At 42.3% G+C, this 20050-nt stretch overlaps 1 protein-coding gene across 1 annotated transcript in view; it reads right to left on the reverse strand.

Moving 5' to 3' along the window:
- ADAMTS9 (ADAM metallopeptidase with thrombospondin type 1 motif 9) overlaps positions 1–20050 on the reverse strand; it is a 914249-nt gene that overhangs the window by 506486 nt on the left and 387713 nt on the right. Inside the window, exons 14-17 of the mRNA XM_086939088.1 lie at positions 13516–13697; positions 13294–13430; positions 5008–5125; positions 4524–4619 (exon numbers count right to left, since the gene is read on the reverse strand). Of these exons, the coding sequence (XP_086795214.1) occupies positions 4524–4619; positions 5008–5125; positions 13294–13430; positions 13516–13697 (533 nt within the window). The remainder of the gene's footprint in view (positions 1–4523; positions 4620–5007; positions 5126–13293; positions 13431–13515; positions 13698–20050) is intronic.

Genomic DNA, 20050 nt, shown 5'->3' on the forward strand with positions numbered 1-20050 from the left:
TGCAGCTACTGGGGAAAGACATTTTGTGAAGATGCGAGGAGCAGATTTGAGCCCGAAGGGCAGGACGCAAAATTGAAAGTGTTTGCCTGCCACTGCAAATCTTAAATATTTTTTGTGATTTCTGGGAATCGTGATATGGAAGTAAGCGTCCTGAAGGTCTAAGGACATCATGTAATCCTCCTCTTCCAGTAGTTGTAAGACCTCCTGGATCGTCAACATGCGAATCGACTGCTTCTTCAGGAATTTGTTGAGGGCCCGGAGGTCCAAAATCGGTCTCCACTTCTCTTTTTTCTGAATCAAAAAGAAGAGAGAATAAAATCCTCTTCCCCGTTGAGATGGAGGTACCTTCTCTATCACTCCCTTCTGGAGCATTACAGAGATTTCTCTGAGAAGCAGCCAAAGATTTTTGTGATGCATTGGGCGGGGAGGAGTTTGAGGGGGATTTCGCATAAATTCCAGAGAATGGCCGAATTGAACTAATTGCAGGTAATTTTCTTCCAATTTTTTAAGAAGAGGGAAATCTTTCCTCCAATTTTGGATGAGGGAAATTAATCTGGGACTGGCTGATGAGACATGTCATTGTCTACGTCCGTTTTTTTTCGCTGGCCTTTACCACGAAAGGATGACTTGCCATAAGAGGATTGTTGTCACTGTTGCTGGCGTTGCTGGTATTGGGGTTGACTCTGGCCTGAAGAGTATGAAGACCTGTATTGGTAGTTTCCTCTATAAGAGGACTGTCCCCTTCCTCTAGACCCACGAAAGGACTGGTTCTTGTACTGGAGAGGACTGGACATCATAGGCCTGTCCGTGAAATGTTCACTCTTACCCATGTGGGTAGAGAGAAAGACCCTTGCGTACGTTAATATGGCCCTATTGTTTTCTCGTTTTGTCCGTGGGAGCAAATGAATAGTAACATAAGTTCCACTTGTGAATTGGGACACCCCAAAGGTATTCTACAAGAAGAAAAATGCTTCTCAAAGATGTCAGCATGCAGATTTTAAAATGTGCTCCTTCGTACCATCATGCTCACTTAATATCATTTTGAAGAAATCAATAGTGATTTCATAATTTTTGTTGAAGCTTGTTTTTTTAAAACAAGGTGACATTACGATTTTTCACACTTTTGAATCAAACGCTATCATGGATGAGGCACAAATAAATACAGTAAATTAGGTTTATGCAAGAATACCACAGGAGTTTGCAAGAAAACTGACAATTGAGAGTCCACTGAACCACAGTCTTAATTTGTATTTAAGGGAAAGTCAATATGCACAGGCGTAAATGGAGACAGTTGGTTTTGCTGATTCGTATCTTACAGCTGTAGAAACAGATACATGTATGGGGCAATCTGTGGTGGTGAACTATATCTCCCATCCTCATGCCAACTTCAAAAGCGATTTCATGTTAGACCTTAGTTGTCGCAGCTATACCTTCTATCAAATGGTGTATATCTGAGAACCAATGCAAAACCTTGCACAGGACTGTTCTCCATCAATGTTTACAGTACGAAAATATTTTTTTTCGTAGCAAGATAAAACATATTTTATTAATGTCCTCCTCTTACAAGCTAACCTTGTTGTCCCCTTCATAAATTGATGTTAATTATATATATATAATTGCTGGTTCCACTAGCATTGGAGCACTAGGACAAAGAATCCTCCATTGCTTTTTCAATTTACAATGGCTTACCAAATGTCTATCTTGGTATTGTCAACTGGTATTGAGAGGGCGGCCAGAAGGCTAAAATATTTGAAGAACAGTGAAAGGTTTGGCACATGATGGATGGAACTTGAAGTGACAAAATGCTTGTGCTATTTTTCTAAACTAGAAAATGCAAACAGCTTAACTAACTTAGCAATCATATTACTTTGTACAGTATACCCAACTGTAAGTCAGATTAAAATATTTACTTTGACATATATATATACATATATATATATATATATATATATATATATATATATATATATATATATATATATATATATATGGTAGAAAGGACGTCTTACAGCAAATTTTCTGCTTGAAGAGACGAGGCGAACCCAGTAATGGTGCATGAGTATTTTTATTGTGCTCTACACGATCCCGCCATTACGCGTTTCGGCCTGACGAGGCCTTGATCACATGTGATCAAGGCCTCGTCAGGCCGCAACGCGTATACTTGTGAACAGTGTGGTGTGGTTTCCTAAAGAGACAACGTGGCGCCCCCCCGGATGGTCAAACATACTCACGCTTTCTTCAGTACCCGCTTCACTATGGATGACACATCGCCGAAGGTGCTCGTGATTTTAAAGTCAGCAAGATCTTATCTGATTGGCGCACCCTCCTCCGCTTCTACCTCCGCCACTCCCTCAGGTGATCCATGTCGGAGTTTTCATGTCTCCCACTGAGACTGCAGATACAGTGAGCTGCTTAGTCCAACATCTAGTGATGTCCAAAAGCAAAGTTGGTGGTGGCAGGCATTTTTCTCCGATATTCATGACGGGGGGCAGTGATCTAAAATGTAGCTCGAGCCATATTATATATATATATATATATATATATTTCTATTTTTTTTGGCACAAATGACGCAGCACTCCAGAGGTAGGTGGACCTTATTTAATATTCACACAGGCCTTCAACCAACGCGTTTCAGCTCTGCCACGGTCAGGGAGTCCTACTTCTATTACACATTAAATACCCACTCTAGCCTTAATGAGGCATTATGGCAGTTTTAGTGTATTTGTATTTATTTTACAAAAACATTTTGTGTCATTATATACAAGGACATTGTGCAGTTTTCGTTCTAACAACTGGCGAACGCATGAAAAAAATCATTTTTTATATATAGTCTGCTTAATTGACTTTTTAGCATTGACTTTTTAGCATATATAATTCAAGGCATTCTGCTGCATTTCAGCTTTTACTTTTGTTGGGTATAGTACCCTTCTAATTCAAGATTGTCCAGTTTTAACTCTTCATGATTGGTTAAATATAATTATTCTGGGACTAGTACCCTTGAATTCAACCGTCCTTTACATCTATATGGCCATGGTATGGAATATTTAGTCTTTAACAGTCTCTGTTGTTGTTCATCAGGCGTCTGACTTTCTCAATTCAGGTGTACGTACAATTCCTCATCATTATTGATCCCCCTCGGGGTCTTTGTTCTTAACCTGATGATCATTCTAGATTCTGATTGACGTAGTTGTGTTATTCTTTTCCCCCCTCTCTCTGTCTGAGGTATCATTTTGTTCCATAATACTGCATTGCTCTCCAGTCTCCCTTTTGACATTCTGTAATATGTTTGGCTGTTGCATATGTCATGTCTTTGTTCTTGACAGCACGAACATGTTCCAGTATGCTTTTTCTCAATTTGCATGTGGTGCTTCCAATATACTTCATGCAACATTTGCATTCAATTATGAAGATCACAAAGCTGGAGACACAGGGGATATTTTGATCTATTTTGATTGTATTTCCATTTGGTTCTGTTATTTTATTCATGTTTTTTCCTACTTTACAAACCTTACATTGGAGACATTTTCTAAAGCATTTCTGTTGTTCCGTTAGCCAATTTGTTAGCTGCGTTTCTTGGAAATGGCTTTTCACTGGTAGATCTTTCAATGATTTTGTCTTTCTGTAAGCCACTGTTTGGAGCCAACTAATTTGCCAATATCTGGGTCTTTTGAGATTAAGTGCCAGTAGGATTTTGTTCATTATCATCCAACTCTCTTTACTATATGTCGTTATGAATCTTGGCAGTTCTTTTTCTTGAATTTTCTCTTTCCAAATCAGTATATGCTCTCTTGATTTCTGATCAACTCTTTTTTTGCATTTTTCAAGGTTTTCTCATTATAGCCTCTTTCTTTGATCAGAAATCAAGAGAAGGTATATTTTCACTGAAACAACACATTTAAAGTGTAGTTATGGTTAAAAAAAAAAATTGAAAAACCACTGAAATGAACCAGTAATGGTCAGGTCAATTAACCATAACTTGCGGCCCCATCATGCACTGTTTATGACCTTATATATGACATCACATGTGGCATGCTAAATGATAGTCATTCAAAAACATTCTTGCAATTTAATGGTCATTTTGATTTGGCACAGTATTGCATTATCGGGGGGCATTCTGAGCTTTGACATACTAAAAACTAGTGGGCCCAAATATTGTGCTGTTGCAGTGTCCAATGGCTCAAACTAAGGCATAATAGGATCAACAGGGAAACGCTTCACTACACAAAGCCAAAACATCTTGCTTTGTCAAGGCATGTTCATAGTCTGGGGAGTCCTGTACCAGGATAGAGAAGAAAATGGAACTGTGTGAATCCAAGGAGTGTACCTCAGAGGATAATAAAAATAATCTGAACAAATATCAGATTCAATACCAATTATTTGGGCAACATGCTTCGTTACATCAATGCACTTTAAACAAACCAACGGAAAGCAAGCATCTAAAGGCACAAACAATCCTACTGTATGCTTACATACCTAATTAGAATAGACATAAATGAAAAAATACATATATAAGCTGATCTTACCAAGGTAGTTATCGTCGTCTGGTTTCCGAGAGTAACTGTGCTGTCGCACATCAATATTTGTAGCACCAGCAGGAATACGAACTACTGTGTTATAGCCTGAAATAATTTCACAGAAATCCAGATTATTGCTCCATGTCTGTTTTTTTTGTTTTATTACAAACAAATATAGAATGCTGTGCAGCACAAATATAGACAATGAAGAGCAATTACATAAACGGAGGATGACAACAGCACGATGCCCCCTTTCACAGAGACAAGCATACAACCAGAAAGGGTTAACAGAATGAACAAGGTAAAGCTCGTTATGTGACTGAAAGGGGCTTCCGTGCAAAATTATAGGAATGACAAACTGCACATATCAACAAACGTGAACTGAACTTGACATAATAAGCAAATTGCTAGACAACGTTAAGATATTACACAATAAGTGCTAGGTCAGATGTAAACATTGTATACTAATTCATGTTTAAGGATTGTCCCTTACCATAAAGCACCGTATTAAATGTGCCTGCAATCGTTTTGCAGGAAGAATTATCTCCTCCACAAACACCACATTTGTCTCTTCTGGCTTTTGAATTGAGCACATGGTCACACCCAGCTTGCTTTAGCAGGAAAAGGAAATGAAAAATGAAAAGATATTGAACAAAACAAATTCGAACCTCAACAAAACACCCGCATTTCAAGCTATTTTAATGAAGCAGCAGGCGAAACTGTGACTGCAATGGGGGCTATGCACATGTGCTGAACATGGCATTGATGCGAATACTTTTTTCCTATTTTAATATCGTCTAATAGACTGTACAGTACCAAAACACAAACTGTATGGAAGAATCTGTCTCAAAACACACATTACATTTTAAAAAGAATGAAACAGCTTAAAAATAATACATTTAAATACAAATATAGATTATAAAGATATTGTTATAGAAAGCAAAAAATCAAAAAAAATATTCTCGCAGCATTTAAAATGAAACAAAATGTGACTGCAATGGATATCTTATCTTACTATTATTCTAGTAAATGATCAAAAGCCGATGAGGCAGTGTGTGAACTATTTATGATAAATAGAGATTTTTCATGTGTCTGCCGCATTACCTTGTAAACGGGACGAAGAGGCATGGTACATACCAGTTCAATGGATCTAGGGAATGGACAGATCCATTTTGAAAAAAATGATAACCCCAAATGATACAAGCTGATGATTTTTTCCCCCCATCCTAAATAGTAAAATACTACAGCACAGGTTAGGGATAGGTACATTTAACAGGTAGTCTACTACACATGGAACTTACTTAGACTTATGAAAGCATAACACAGGTTTGTTATTCTCAAAATATTGCCTATCTTCAATAAACGACGCTTCAAGTGCCTTCTGCTTAAAGTGACTGTTATTATCCCCGGCTGGTCAGATATCTTCCTTTCTGATACTTGTGACTCCCCCATTTGTGGACTTCAGTAAGAAGGAGGGTTCCTCTGTATTCCTGAACCTTGATGATAAACATCTATCGAATTGTAATGTAGATGTCTGCACATTAATTGGTGTTCCTCTTTTTGATTCCGATCTAATTTTGAATTGAGCTTCGTTATTATCTTGTTTCATGGGCATCATTACACTGTTTGACACAGGTTAAGGGACTAAAGCAAGAGTAATCTTTTATTCAAAAATTGTGGTGAACATGATATTAAAAAATCGTGAAAGTATGCAATGCAAAGGTATTGATGTTATTCAAGTGTTCGAGGGAGGGGAGAGACAGGAGGAAGGGCTCGATTATTGCGAAAGAAACGAGAGGGATCGGGGGTCTATTCAATACTCTCCCTCTAGCGTTGACCTCCAGGGGTTTAAAGTCTACCTAGGAATGAGCTGTAGATAAGTGTTATTTAAGGAACTTTAGACTGATGATGTCAAAAGTGTGAAAGATGATGACCACACATGGAACTGGTTGCCAAGAGTTTTAAATAGCGCATGTACAGTTAGTCCTCCTCTGCTGCATCGTAATTAGCAATAAGCTAAAAATCGTCTCCTGGAATGCTGCAGTTCCAAAAAATATCAGAGAGAAGCTGTTATACTTGAGTTCATTAAAGGCGGACATAATCTGCCTCCAGGAGACCTAGTGTGAATTGGAGCTACATTTGGATGATTATTTCAATTCTGGGTGAAAAAGCCAAGCCCTCTAGGAGGGGTTCACGTAAAAGTGTGTGTGTGGGGTGGGCTGTAGCAATTACAATTTCAAGTGGAAGTATGTATGACAAAGAGACCCCTACGACCTTTTTCGGCAGTGACATGCATTCATTCCAATGAGGAATTAGGTTATCCCCGTTTATTGTTAAACGCCTATAGCCCACTGAATACACCCTATGTTCCACTTTTGAATACGGTGTTTGTATTTATTAAAAACATTTTAGATAAGGAGCAGGCTCTCCATATTATACTAGTAGATGATTTAAATTGTAAATTCTTCAATTTTGCTTTATCTATATTAGGTGAGGTCGAAAAAGAGGTTTCTTTAGACATCGCCCCTTTTGCCTTTCCGGCACAAATAAGACTGGATAAGAGAGGAAAGTCTTTAGCTAACCAACTGATAAGCAATGATTGTATAATTGCTAATGGGAGATTACCAGTGGATGACCCGGCACATTATACTCATAAATCCGTGAGGGGGCATTGTAGACTATGCAGTGGTTGACTGCTCCTGGTTCTATTTGTTGGGTGGCCTAAAAGTAATTGACAGGCCTCCTAGTGATCATTGTTTGTTGGTCTTCTCCCTGGGACTAAACGTGCCCCCCACTTGTTCATGGAGATTTGAAGGGCTCTCCTCTAAATTGGTTAAAAAAAAAGAGGGGAACCACAGTGGGACTACAGAATGACCTCTAGCCTGAAGAGTAAATTAGACTCAGCCGTTAATAATCTAGGTGCCTGGGTGGGTGATGTGTTGGGGGAATTTCAATATATTTATGAAGAAGATTGTAGCAAGTACTAAATAGCAAACATCTAAGGGTAAGTTTAAACCTCCCTTTCTTCCGATTCTCTTACTAAATAGAGAAATATATTTCCTGCTATAGTTAGAAAACAATAGATGCAGTACTCACCGGAGAAGAACATCAAGGTGTCCTATTAAAGAGGCGTGGGAACCGGTTAAAGGCCCATTTAAAAAATGAGGTGAGTGATTGGCTATGGGTTGGACCAAGAGAGGCCACTGTTTGGGGACCGACGAGATCGTTCTGGACCTTGGTAGCAGAAGTGTGTGGGTCTAGAGTTAGATTCTACCCGTCAACAAATAGAGGAGTATGCTTGGGTTCACTTCCATTTCTAATCTTTATACGACAAATGAAGAGATGGATAGCTTCCCTATCCCAGAAGTGGACACTCCCACCCACATTTCCCATTTTTTCAAGGTGATTGAGCTGACTGTCAGGCCTGGCACTGTTGTCTTGGGTCTCCTTCCATTTTTTGCTGTTGCCTCAAGTGTTCATGCTGGTTATAGATGCTTTGGGCACTGTGCCACTGCTATTCAGTGCCACACTGCAAGTGCACCCTATGGTCAATTGATGTATGGATTAGTAATTCCATGATTGGCTGGTTTGGTTTACTTGTCAGACCCTAGTACAGTACACGGAGTGTGCCCAGGGCTTGTAAATCAAATGCTGCTGGTGGGCTTGCAGCACTGGTTGTGCCACCCACAGAAGCAGCCTGTAAAAGTGTGTCTCAGGTCTGCCATTGCATGTGCAGTCTGGTACTGCCATGTTGACTTGGAAAGTGCACCCACTTGCCAGTCCCTAAACTTTCTCTTTCCGGCATATTAGTCACCCCTATGGTAGGCCCAAGGGCAGGGTGCATTGTAGGTAAAAGGTAGGACATGCCCTGGTGCCCTAATGTTGAATTACAGCCATTTTCGTTTTTCACAATTGCAAGGCTACCTGTTCCCCATAGGCCAGAATGGGCATTTTTGATTACAGCATCTTATAATCCTAACTGACTCATGGAACTAGTTAGAAATTCGAGTTTAGTATGCCTGAACTCAGAATGGTAAAATACATTTTTTAGTGAAGTTGGTTTTAACATTCTGTGTTTGAAAATACCACTTTTAGAAAGCAGGTATTTTCTTGCCTAAACTGTCCAAGCCTGACTCTGCTAGGTTGTGTATTCCTTGTCTGGAGTTTGAGTGACAGGGGCTGGGGGATTCCAGGAGACAGGGTGAGTTAGCACAGGGCTGAATAGACCCATCTGCATGTAGAGTGAGAGGAGGGGAGCATCTGGGACTTGAATAGGGCTGTGGCTGCCTTCCACAATGCTGGCTACACCTCCTGTCTGCGTCTGATGTCCCTGGCCCACCCTGTCAAAGGAAAGAAGGAGTCTTGACAACAAAGTGCTCCAAGACTGCAGAGAACTGGTTTGGACTAGCACAGACACTCTACGCCTTCAGAGACAGAGGAGGTTGGTGTATAAAAGAGGGGACCCAGACTCCAGAACTTTAGATCACATTTAGGGAAACCAGAAGAACCTTTGCTTAGGAGAGGTACCAGAGAAACTGAGGAGGAGACTATCCCTAAGCTGAGCGCTGTTTGGGGGATTGGCCTGTAGTATTTGCCTGACTGTCAAATCAACTTGTAAAGGATCTCCAAGGTCTTGAGATAGAGCTTGCCTCCTGCTGAAGTCTCAGGGACAAAAGACTTCACCAACCAGCTCCCATGCCTTCCCTTGCTGGGAATTGAAGTGCCTGCTATTGAGCTGGGCCTTCTAAGAGCCTATGTGTCGCTAGGAGATGGAAGCACGACTCAAGACGAAGAAGCATGTCGCTGCCGCAGCCGCTGTCATCGCATCACCTGAGAAGAGTGTCGCTGTTGCAGCAGACGCTGTCACATCACCGGAGAAGTGTGTCGCAGGACCTGTCGCGGCTCAGAAGATTCGCTGAGTCGCCGTCGGGCGTGCACTTATCGTCTCATCAAGAAGAAGACGCCATTTTTTTTCATTGCACCGGATCTTCATCGCATCACAGAGCTGCTGGTCACATCGCCACGGAAGCGCAGTAAGAAACCGACTCATCACCTCCCCTCGCGTAGAAGAACCGACGCATCCTCTAAGCAGCAGTAGGGACCCGATGCATCACCGTTCTTGCGTGTAAGGAACCGACGCATCCCCTACCCTGCAACACTTTTGTTGTATAGCATTACGCATCCAAAGGTACATTGAACTTCAAGTGTCGCATTTTGCATTTAAAGAGAACTAAGCTCTTTCTACCATTTTTGAAGTACAGTATTGTAGATTTTTGTTGTTTGTGGTCTTGTGTTAAGTAAACTTGTGTGGTGCCCATCTGTAGTGTTGTCACTGGGTTACTGTATGTGTTCACAAATGCTTTACACACTGCCTCTGAGATAAGCCTGCCTGCTCGTGCCAAGCTACCAAGGGGGTGAGCATGGGGTATTTTAGGAGTGTACCCCCTTACCCTGACTAGACGCAAGTGTCCCTATTTGGTCAAAGGTACCTACCTCTGCCAACTAGAGACCCCAAAATCTAACACTGACCATTCGCGGAATGCGTGCATCTGCTGCAATAGGTCCAGACAAGGTCCCAATCTCTAAAGTTAAACAGGAAGTATAATTTTGGAATAGAATTTTGTTCCTGGTTTTTAAAAGCTACTACAAGAACAGAAGAGTGCTTACCTCCTGGACTGGAAGTATTCTAGTCCCCCTATTTAAAAAGGGAGATCATAAGTAGTCGGGAAATTACAACGAGATCGTTGTTCTAGATGCGGTGGGTAAGGTTTTTATAAAAATGCTTATTGTCTCTAAGTGAGTGGACTGAAGAAAATACAATTATCCCCCTTGAGCAAACAGGCTTTAGGAAAAAACAGAACTTTTGATGATATTGCTGCCCAACGGTTGATCAATGAGAAATACGTAACAGTAAGAGGGGGAGCGAATTAAGCAGCTTTTATTAACTTCGCCGCAGCATTTGATAACTTTCTCCACAGCAGTGAACTATCAACTTTATCAGAACTGGGTATTTCAAGTACTGTCTTACATTTAACAATTGCATTCCACTCTTTTACCTGGTGTAGAGGTTTCTTGGGGGTGATCTAGGCCTGTCTAAGGAGATAGGAACCCAAAATGGCCTAAAAACAAGGGTATATTTTAGCCGTTACTCTTTTCTCTTGACTCAGAGTGAAGGTACTGCCCCCTTTATTGGTGGGAGATCAGTAACTTGAGATAGTAGTAGTAAAAGTAAAAGATAGTAGTAGTGAAGTCTTATACCTTCTTGGGGAAAATAATGTGCAGTAACCTGAGCGATAAGGCACATGTTGAGAATAATGCCAGCAAAGCAGTCTTAGCAAGAGTATTGTGTGCAGTGTATGGGGCAACAGGCAGAAGACACTTTTCCTATCTTCTAGAGGTCTATTGTGCAAAAATGCCTGCCTCACTACTCTATGCATTGGAAACTATTGAAGTAGCTAAATGGGGCTTTTTAAACAAAAGAGAGGAGAGAGTATTAAGAAACACTACTTCATGTAACTCAGCGGTTTCAGTGGCAGCATTAAGGCTGGAAATTGGTCTGAAAAGTGCTTTCACCCAGGGTTTGGCTGGAGTGGTTCGCTGAGTGGCTTGCCTGAAGAGGAGTGATGAAGATACACTAAGCTTTTTTATGAAGTAGGACATTCTGGCAGACAAAAAGTAAAAGTCACTAGTCTATAGAAATTTCTATATGATGTAGATCAGCTTCAACTAGATCTTAACACAGTTTTCACATTGCCTGTTTTGCAACTAAAAGTTAATTTTAAACAGGCCACGCAATCGTCAAGTTTGGACATAGATAGTGAGGTGTGCTTTAAAAAACAGGGGATTCCAAAATATTACAGATTCAATAGTAGTGAAGAGATAACAACCTTACATAAAATGGAACTTATCACACAGAGTGATGCGTGTCTGGATTTTGTTGTGATTAGGTATGCTTCCTTTCAATCTCCTTATGGCAAAATGGTATAGAATCTCATCTGAATGTAATCATTGTCAGAATAGGATGCAAAACTTGAATTACGTGCTCTTTATCTGTCCGGCACTCCTAATATATCGGTGAAATTGGCTGAAGCCAATTTGCCTGCAGTTGTCTATATGAACGTCCTTGGAAATGCAGCATGCACTTTATAATCCAGAAATTAAATATTTTGTTACAGAATGTGATCGGGTAGGCCGAGTTGTTAGTATCCTGCCAGTGTTCCTCCTATTGTTACATGTACAGGGGGAATCTGTCCAAGTCTTCTGGATTTTCTTATATATAACATTCAAGATTCCATTAAGCCAGGAGGCCTTACTCATCTTTAACTTGCGAGTAACCACCAGAATCTCCTTATTATTTATCAGGGCGCCTCCTCATCCTTGTGTAGAAATGAACACCACACTATCAAGACTGTGGATCGATCATATAATAATACTGATGTCAGAATTATATTGTGTGCCAGGGCTTTACTTCAGGCTTGAATGTACTACTAATACGTAAAGGTTGAATTCAAATGTAATGTTTAAATATGTTTTGCTTGTACCCATCTGCACTATCCAAAATAGGCACACACTTTCTAACATGGATTTGTTTCAAATTTCAAGATTAGTAGTTTTCTGGCAGAGTTGCAAGCAACTGAAAAAGTACATTTGACTTAGTGGCTTGATTAAGTTGCATTAGCTACACAATGCATATTTTACGTTCACTTAAAGTTTTTTAACAGTGAAATAGACTTGTGACGTTTGCCTACTTTTCTAACCCTACGTGCATATACTGCATATGTGTGCAATGTGAAAACAAGAGGGTAAGAAAAAAGACAAATTTACTTTTTATGTTCATACTATCTGTATTTTCCTTAAGGAAGTCATTGTATGGGGTTTCTCGTGCAGCAGGAGGAAGAGGTGTTCCTAGGACAAATGCTTACTGCTATGATACATAACGGAAGTGGTCTGTTGGTAGATCACATACTTTTCTCAAATTGCCATTGGTTTGCGACTGAGCTCTACTTCGACTGACATTCGGACACATCAAGTGGTTCAGTAGCCTCGTTCACTGTCACACTTTCAGTGGTCACAATTGTGGTGCTGAGATTGTAAACACATTGCCAGGTGTTTTGCAAGTGCAAATCAACAATTTAAAACAACACTGGGCAAATACTTCGATTCTTAATGCACGGATTGTCCAATCTAACCTCACCAATGCAGTCGGTAGATGAGGTTCTTTCACAGGTACACACTAACATGTTATCAGACTTTACAAACGTTCGCCTCGTAATGCTTTAAAAGTTAAATATGGTGCATCCCGGAAAGGCACACATCTGTCTGCAGCCCGTTTCACTGTCATATAATGAATATATCAGGAGACATCGACGACCTATTGAATTAAAAATAATTAGATGATCTTTGAAAACCTACAGGTCAAACGGGTATAGTCCTTGACTAGCGTTTAGAGGGGGTGGTCTGCAGCAGCCTGCCCGCCCTCAGCAAAAATATGTGACATCACGTCCATGTAGTCCAAATGAGTGCGGAAGTGCGTTGGGGATTAAACAAACCGCATCCTGGACGCACGTGCCCATTGCTACTTGTTATGCGCAAGACAGTAATAAAGCACTTTACATCTTGCTATCTTGAGGGTTATCTATGTGCTGTCAGGGTCACTTACAGGTTGCTTGTGGATGCTCTAAAAAATACATATAACAAAACACAACGGAAAAAATAAAGACAGCTGAAGACAACATCAAACACTGGTGTCATCTTAATAAATTAATAAATAAAGGTTTACCCGACACAGTCCTTGAACGCATATATCGTTTGTGTCTGGGCCGCAAGGAGTGCCATCCACAACTCGGTCCCTGAGCTGATAGTAGGCGGTACTTCCCGCTACTCGACAAAAAAGCTTGCATCTGTCTTTCATTAGAACTGTAATGACAAACACAAGATTGTTACTCCCTCTATTTCTCAACACAGCGATAAACCATGGGCATTCTCGTCCTAAATGACTTACTTCCACTGTACTTGGGAACCCAGCGGACATTTGGAGGTAGACCGTTAATGTTGAAATGCTTCCCATCAAAGTCGGCACACTGCTCTTCTCGGAAGTCTTTCTTTTGCTTGGAGCACGGTTCAGTGTTGCAGGATTTAAATTTCATCCTACGACCCACGCAATATTTACCACCATTTCTTGGCCTATGTAAATAAAACAATATATTACACCATATGAGGAAAACATCCATAATGTATTTTTTCACTTTTGCATAATATAAAAAGGTTTTGCGAAATAATGTGTTCGTTAATTTGTTTGGATGCCAATTTGTTTTTGGAAGAATCAATAATAACAACCTGTAGACAAAGGTGTTTTGCAAAGTATTTCGCTGCATGTGCATACATAAATAAGTGTCTTAATCATGGGCGAATGTAGAAGAAGGCAATGTAAAACAAGACATTGCCAATGCCAGCCCTTTTAGTTCTTGCATGGTTATAAGGTTTTCTCAAACCCAGTAAAACATAGAAAAGCGGTACCCCATCGGATCCATGGTACAAGATTCACACAGGCAGCAGCAGCCGCACAGAATTCCACACAGGACGCAAGCGGTTGTGTAAGCGTGTGGTGGTGTCTGCATGTCTCTGTGAAGTTGCTTGGTTGCATGGGATGGTGTGAGCTGGATGGTGTGTATAAGATGTTGCAAAGGCTTATTGTGTCGTGTGGAAGTATAGAGTTGGTAAAATGGTGTGCATGCAGCATCATTTGTGAGCGGTTATGATGGTGAATGAATTGTGTGTGTGTACGAATAGATAATGCGTGTACATGACAATGATGTGGGCTGTGCTGGTTGATGTTGGTGCACAGTGCAGTGTGCACCACGGTTGGCTCAGTCGAGTACCCTATCCACCACCCAGCATCAGAAGGGTTCCTAGTCTGCACCTTCATTTGACAGGAATGAACATCGAGCTCCATATAAACTGGTGTTTGTTTGAGTGTCTCCGTATTCTTCAGCATAACTGTAACTGTATTGGCTCGAGGTCTCAACTCAGGCCTTAGTATAGGGCATAATGAATTGTACACCCTTAGGCAGAGAAGTACTGAGCACCATGATGGATGAATGTAGAACAATATACTAGTTTGGCAGGGAACTTGTAATGAATGGGACATAGAGACAGGAGTACAGCTAAAGAGGTTAGATGTTCCAGAGAAATTAGAGGTTCTAATGAAAAGAGGGAGAGCAGAGTGGAGAGGGACTCAGATCAGGAGACTGAGATAGAGCAAGAATGCCATTATTCTGAAGAGACTGTGGGCTTACTTCTGTAATAGTGCTCTACATTTATTAGGTGAGCAAGGTGCAAGCACTGGCCAGGGAAATCTGATTCACACACCATACCAAGTTCATAACCACCACACTGAGCAACATGCACATGTGTATGTGACTTTTACAGTCTGATATAAAGTTTGGCAGATGGATTATCCCATCACCAAGAAGATAGATATCCTGTTTTCGTTATTACAAGTGCATTATATCCTATAGTACTTATAATAAGGTAGAAAATATATCCGTCATGCTTGTGACTTAATAACCTGACAGCAAAACTGTGAATCTTGGAGATGGCAGTGCCAAAGGGATATTTGGAAGAGGTGTTAGTTTGGAAGAGAGACATCTCTGCTAGCAAAAAGAACCGTTACTGGGAGGGAAGTTGGTGTAGGCGGATTTGGGGCGGTTTGGCGCCTATTTTACATTTGCTGGAATGCAATTCGTAAGAAAATGCCTCTTTATGCAGGATCATGCACATCTGGTAATTAAAACATGTTGAAATCGGCTAGACTCCCAAATGACATATTTAACTTAACTTTAAGATCCTAGTATATGGTTCAAAGTGCACCCAAGAGCCTGCAAGTTAAATGTCACAGGTGGACAACAGCACACACTGTGCCACCACTAGAGTGACAGAGCAAAACATGACTGTAGAACTTCTACTGGAGCCTGTCTGTGAAGTTTCAAACTTCAAATTAAATGGATTTGTACTACATATTTTTCAAAATGTACTTCGAAAAATCGCCTTTTGCTTGTCTAAAGCCTATAGCCCTTCTGCTGTGGGGAAATGTTCTGTTCCTCTTACAGGATGATCATCTGGGTAATGTCCTTAACTTAATTAACTTCAATGAGGCCTACCCTGTCACAGGCAGATATAGCGGGGCCTGCCCCTCCTTTGTCCCACTAGTCAGCCAGGCACCAATACCAGTGGGAGATGAGCAATCCCAGAATCTGTTTTGATTGATCACAGCGGAGGGGTTGCTCACTTCCCTGGCCTCACCTTTTGAGTGTGCACATGATCCCTGCCCAGGGAAAGAAAGGTTCTGCCATGTTGGATTTAGGTTGAAAGGAGCATTGTGGGGCTGTTTACAGTAGGGAACACAGGGCCTGCTGCACACATTGGTAGGGCAACCTGTGGGACTTTCCCTATTGGTTAGGAAGAAGCCAGGAGCCACTGAAATGCTAGTGGTAGGCACAAGTGTGGCCCTGCTGGGCACCCTCTTAAGAACACTACTTGATCTGTGGAAGACAAAAGAAATGCACCTGCTGTTAAGAACTGTGAGGAGAATCCTAAGGCCTGGACTCGCACCTACTTGTACACAGGACAAGGAAGTGGACTCCTGTGGTCAGTTGTTTGATCTCCTGTTAAGTTATAGGGACTTAAAAGCTGCAAGAGGCTGACTTTTTAGATAGAGCCCAGATGGCCAGTTTAAAATGCACCTGCTCAGAATCTTACTGTTGACTTCTGTAGGAGTAAATCATGATCCTCAAGTGCTGTTGCTCAGGCCCTGGAACCCTCAAATCAAATCAGGTGTTTGGTAAGCGCGACTACTCACCCATAACGATCTCAAGGCTCCGGGAGGGGGGGGGGGGGGGGTGGTTTGCAGGTTCCAGTCCATCAAAGAGGGGTTCTGCCGAGGAGCCAGGTTTTGAGATTTCTTGCAAAGATGGGTAGCAATGTTATCTGTCTGAGGTGGAGCGGAAGGTCGTTCCAGGCTCTGGCCATGTGGAAGGAGAAGGAGTGGCCTCCCGATCTGGTCTTTCTGGTGCGGTGGACCACGGCGTAGGAGAGCTGGACTGATCGTATGGTCCTTTGGGGTGCGTGGAATTTGAGTCGGCTGTTCAGGTATGCTGGTCCGGTGTCGTGGAAGGGCTTGTGAGCATGGGTTAGCATCTTGAAGGTGACATTAGCTTCAATGGGGAGCCAGTGGAGTGTGCGCCGGTGCTGGGAGATTTGGCAGTGGCTAGGCAGGTTGAGGACCAGTCTTGCGGCGGCGTTTTGGATGTTCTGTAGCTTGCGGGTGAGGTTTTTGTTCATTCTGGCATAGAGTGCGTTGCCGTAGTCGAGCCTGCTGGTGACCAGGGCGTGAGCGACGGCCTTTCTGTGTTTGAGGGGGATCCATTTGAAGGTCTTACGTAGGAGGCAGAGGGTGTGGAAGCAGGAGGACGGGACAGAGTTGATCTGGCGGTCCATTTTGAGCTCCGAGTCCAGGATGATTCCCAGGTTGCGTGCGTGGTCTAAGGGGTTGGGTGGGATTCCGAGGGCAGGGGGCAACCAGGTGTTGTTCCAGGCGTCTGGGTTTAGGCCCATGATTATTACTTCCGTTTTGTTGGTGTTTAGTTGTAGGCAGCTGTTTTTCATCCATTTGGCGACTGCTTCCATGCCTTCTCGAAAGTTGTGTCTGGCGGTGTTGGGTTCATTGGATAGGAGAGGGTGAGTTGGGTGTCATCTGCGTGTGACACAATGTTAAGTCCGTAGGTTCTGACAATGGGGGCGAGTGGAGCCATGTAGGCGTTGAAGAGCGTAGGGCTGAGGGGGGACCCCTGGGGGACTCCGCAGGTGGTAGGTGTAGGGTCTGAGAGGAAAGGGGGGAGTGTGACCCGCTGTGTTCTGCCAGAGAGGAAGGAGCGGATCCAGTCGAGGGCTTGTCTTGGATCCCTGCGTCATGGAGTCTGTGTATTAGGGTGCAGTGAGAGACTGTGTCAAACGCCACTGAGAGGTCGAGGAGGATGAGGGCTGCTGTTTCTCCTTTGTCCAGTAAGGTACGGATGTTGTCTGTTGCGGCAGGGAGGGCGGTTTCCGTGCTGTGTTTTTTTCTGAAGCCGGATTGGGAGGAGTCGAGGATGTTGTGCTCTTGAATGAATGTGGCGAGTTGGCTGTTGATGGCTTTCTCGATGACTTTTGCAGGGAATGGGAGCAGGGAGATGGGTCTGTAGTTTTGAGGTCGGTGGGGTCCGCCAAGGGTTTCTTCAGGAGAGGGTTGATCTCGGCGTGTTTCCAGTCATCAGGGAATGAGACGGTTGCCAGGGAGCGGTTGATGGTGTGGCAGAGCATGAGTGCGATGGTGTCAGCAGCTCTGTTGAAAATGTGGTGGGGGCAGGGGTCCGTGGGGGCTCCGGAGTAGATTGACTTCATCGTCTTCAGTGTGTCTTCGGTGGTGAGGGCTGTCCAGTTGTCGATCGCTGACTTCAGGGTTCAGTGTGTTAGTTGTCTTCGTCAAAGTTGTCGTAGATGCTCTTGATTTTGTGGTGGAAAAAGGTGCTGAGTTGGACGCAGAGGTCTTGAGAGGGAGGGATGTCAGTGGACTCGCTGATGGGTTGGGAAAACTCCTTGATGATGTTGAAGAGTTCTTTGCTGTTGTGTGCATGAGTGGAGATTCTGTCTTCAATCGCTTTTTTCCTCGTTTTTCTGATGACTCTTGGCTAGTGTAAGAGTGCACTATTCCTACCTAACCCTAAAAGCTGGGACTTAGAATCTTTTTGCTGATTATTTGTTTGAAGAACACTTGAGGACCAGCCAATCCACTTAGGGTGCATTGATGGGGGGGTCTGACTTTGCTGCATCTCCTGCTTCATTCTTCTCCACATCAGCAATCTATTTCAGTGGGTCTGACGATGACTGGCAGCAGACGACAATTAGCTCTCCCCAGTTATAGGCCGCATCTTAGCCAGCTGTGGAGTCTAAGACCGGCTGTAGAAAGCTTCATCAAGCCCTTAGTGTAGCAGCATCTGATCAACATCAACAACTTTCTGGGTGTGAACTTCAGACTTTTCTTGCTTGGAGCTTTTTCCTCCTTCGTCGACGGGTTCACCAAGATCTCATCCTTTCATCAAGCCACCATTGATGAGCCTGTCTTTGGATTTAGGCTGCAGTTTTTCCCAGCAGAAGACTCTCACTTCTCTGAAAAGTACAACCTGTGTATCCAAAGCATGTTCCATCGCAGTTGGCCATAAACTTTACCCTTGTGTCATTCTGATGCTACCAGTTGCCCGTTATTGGTGCTTTGCACTTTAGGCATTATTTAAAAAAAAAATAATAATATCTCCGTTTCCCCTTTGAGTTTTGTTGCCGAGGTGCCATTTTGTTTATTAAATAATTAGAGACGGATTTGCGCAAGCGCAGTTTTCTCAAGCATTACTGGTACGGCGAGGAAGAGGAGGAGGGCAAACCGGGGACACGCGGTACACAGGTAAGTGGTTTTAAGTTTCTTTTTAATTAAGGTTAACTTATTTCTTAATAGGGGGGTGGGGGTGCGGGCTGGCAAACTCCGCTCCACTGTGGACACTAATTTCTATAGCACAAAGGATTGAGTTTTTTAAATAATCCAAACCACTTAATTCCCCCAAAATCAAAATGTTGGTTTTCCAAGCCAGGAAATTCCAGGATTGCAAATCAGATTCTATTCTCAGAGCTGGGGTTATTACTCCACTGAGTATCCCAAGCAATTTAATTAGACATTTGCCTTCACACATCTCTCACGATACTTCGGAGCTTAGACATAAAACTTCAACCCATACAAACATTAAAGGGACACCATTGCTCCATATGTGGTAAACACAGGGCAAAGCGTATGACCACCCAAAGCTTTCTTAAATGTGGATAGCCACCCTAATAGTGGATGAAACCTTGCCATCTCCCAACTCACGATGCAATAACCAATTCAAATTCTCTGTAAATGTCATCCCTAAATACTTATATGAGCCTGCCACTTCTACAGTTTTCTCCCCCAGGACCCACGTGTATGGCTTGGATTTCTTACCAAATGTAACTATTTTCGTTTTACCCATATTCATGGTGAAGATATTGAATATACAATACTTACTGAACAACTCAAGCTCTCTTTGGAGCGAGATGTCTGGTTCCACCTGCGCCCAATTATCATTGCATAATTGTTAAAGAATCCTCAAAAGGTATTGCGGGATGCCCATATTTCTCGATTTAGACCATAAAACATTACAATTACTAACTTATACGCTGAGGGAAAATCCACAAAGCTTGAAAATAAAGTGCCAGTGGTTTTCATTGCCTTTGGACCCACTGCCCAAGATCTAAAGCAATGGCCTAATGTGAAGGGCCAGTTTAAAACCTTCTTGTTCAAACGGATCAAGTTATTATCCTCTATCCAGTCTTTTATATGCTGTAAAATAGCCTTTGAGTATAATTTGGCCCCCACATCAATTACATTTATCAATGAGAATCTGTTTCGGTCTGCTGGATTGTTTTTCTTATGTACT

The sequence above is a fragment of the Lissotriton vulgaris genome, chromosome 9 (assembly GCF_964263255.1).
Source record: "Lissotriton vulgaris chromosome 9, aLisVul1.2, whole genome shotgun sequence".
Lineage (NCBI taxonomy): Eukaryota > Metazoa > Chordata > Amphibia > Caudata > Salamandridae > Lissotriton > Lissotriton vulgaris.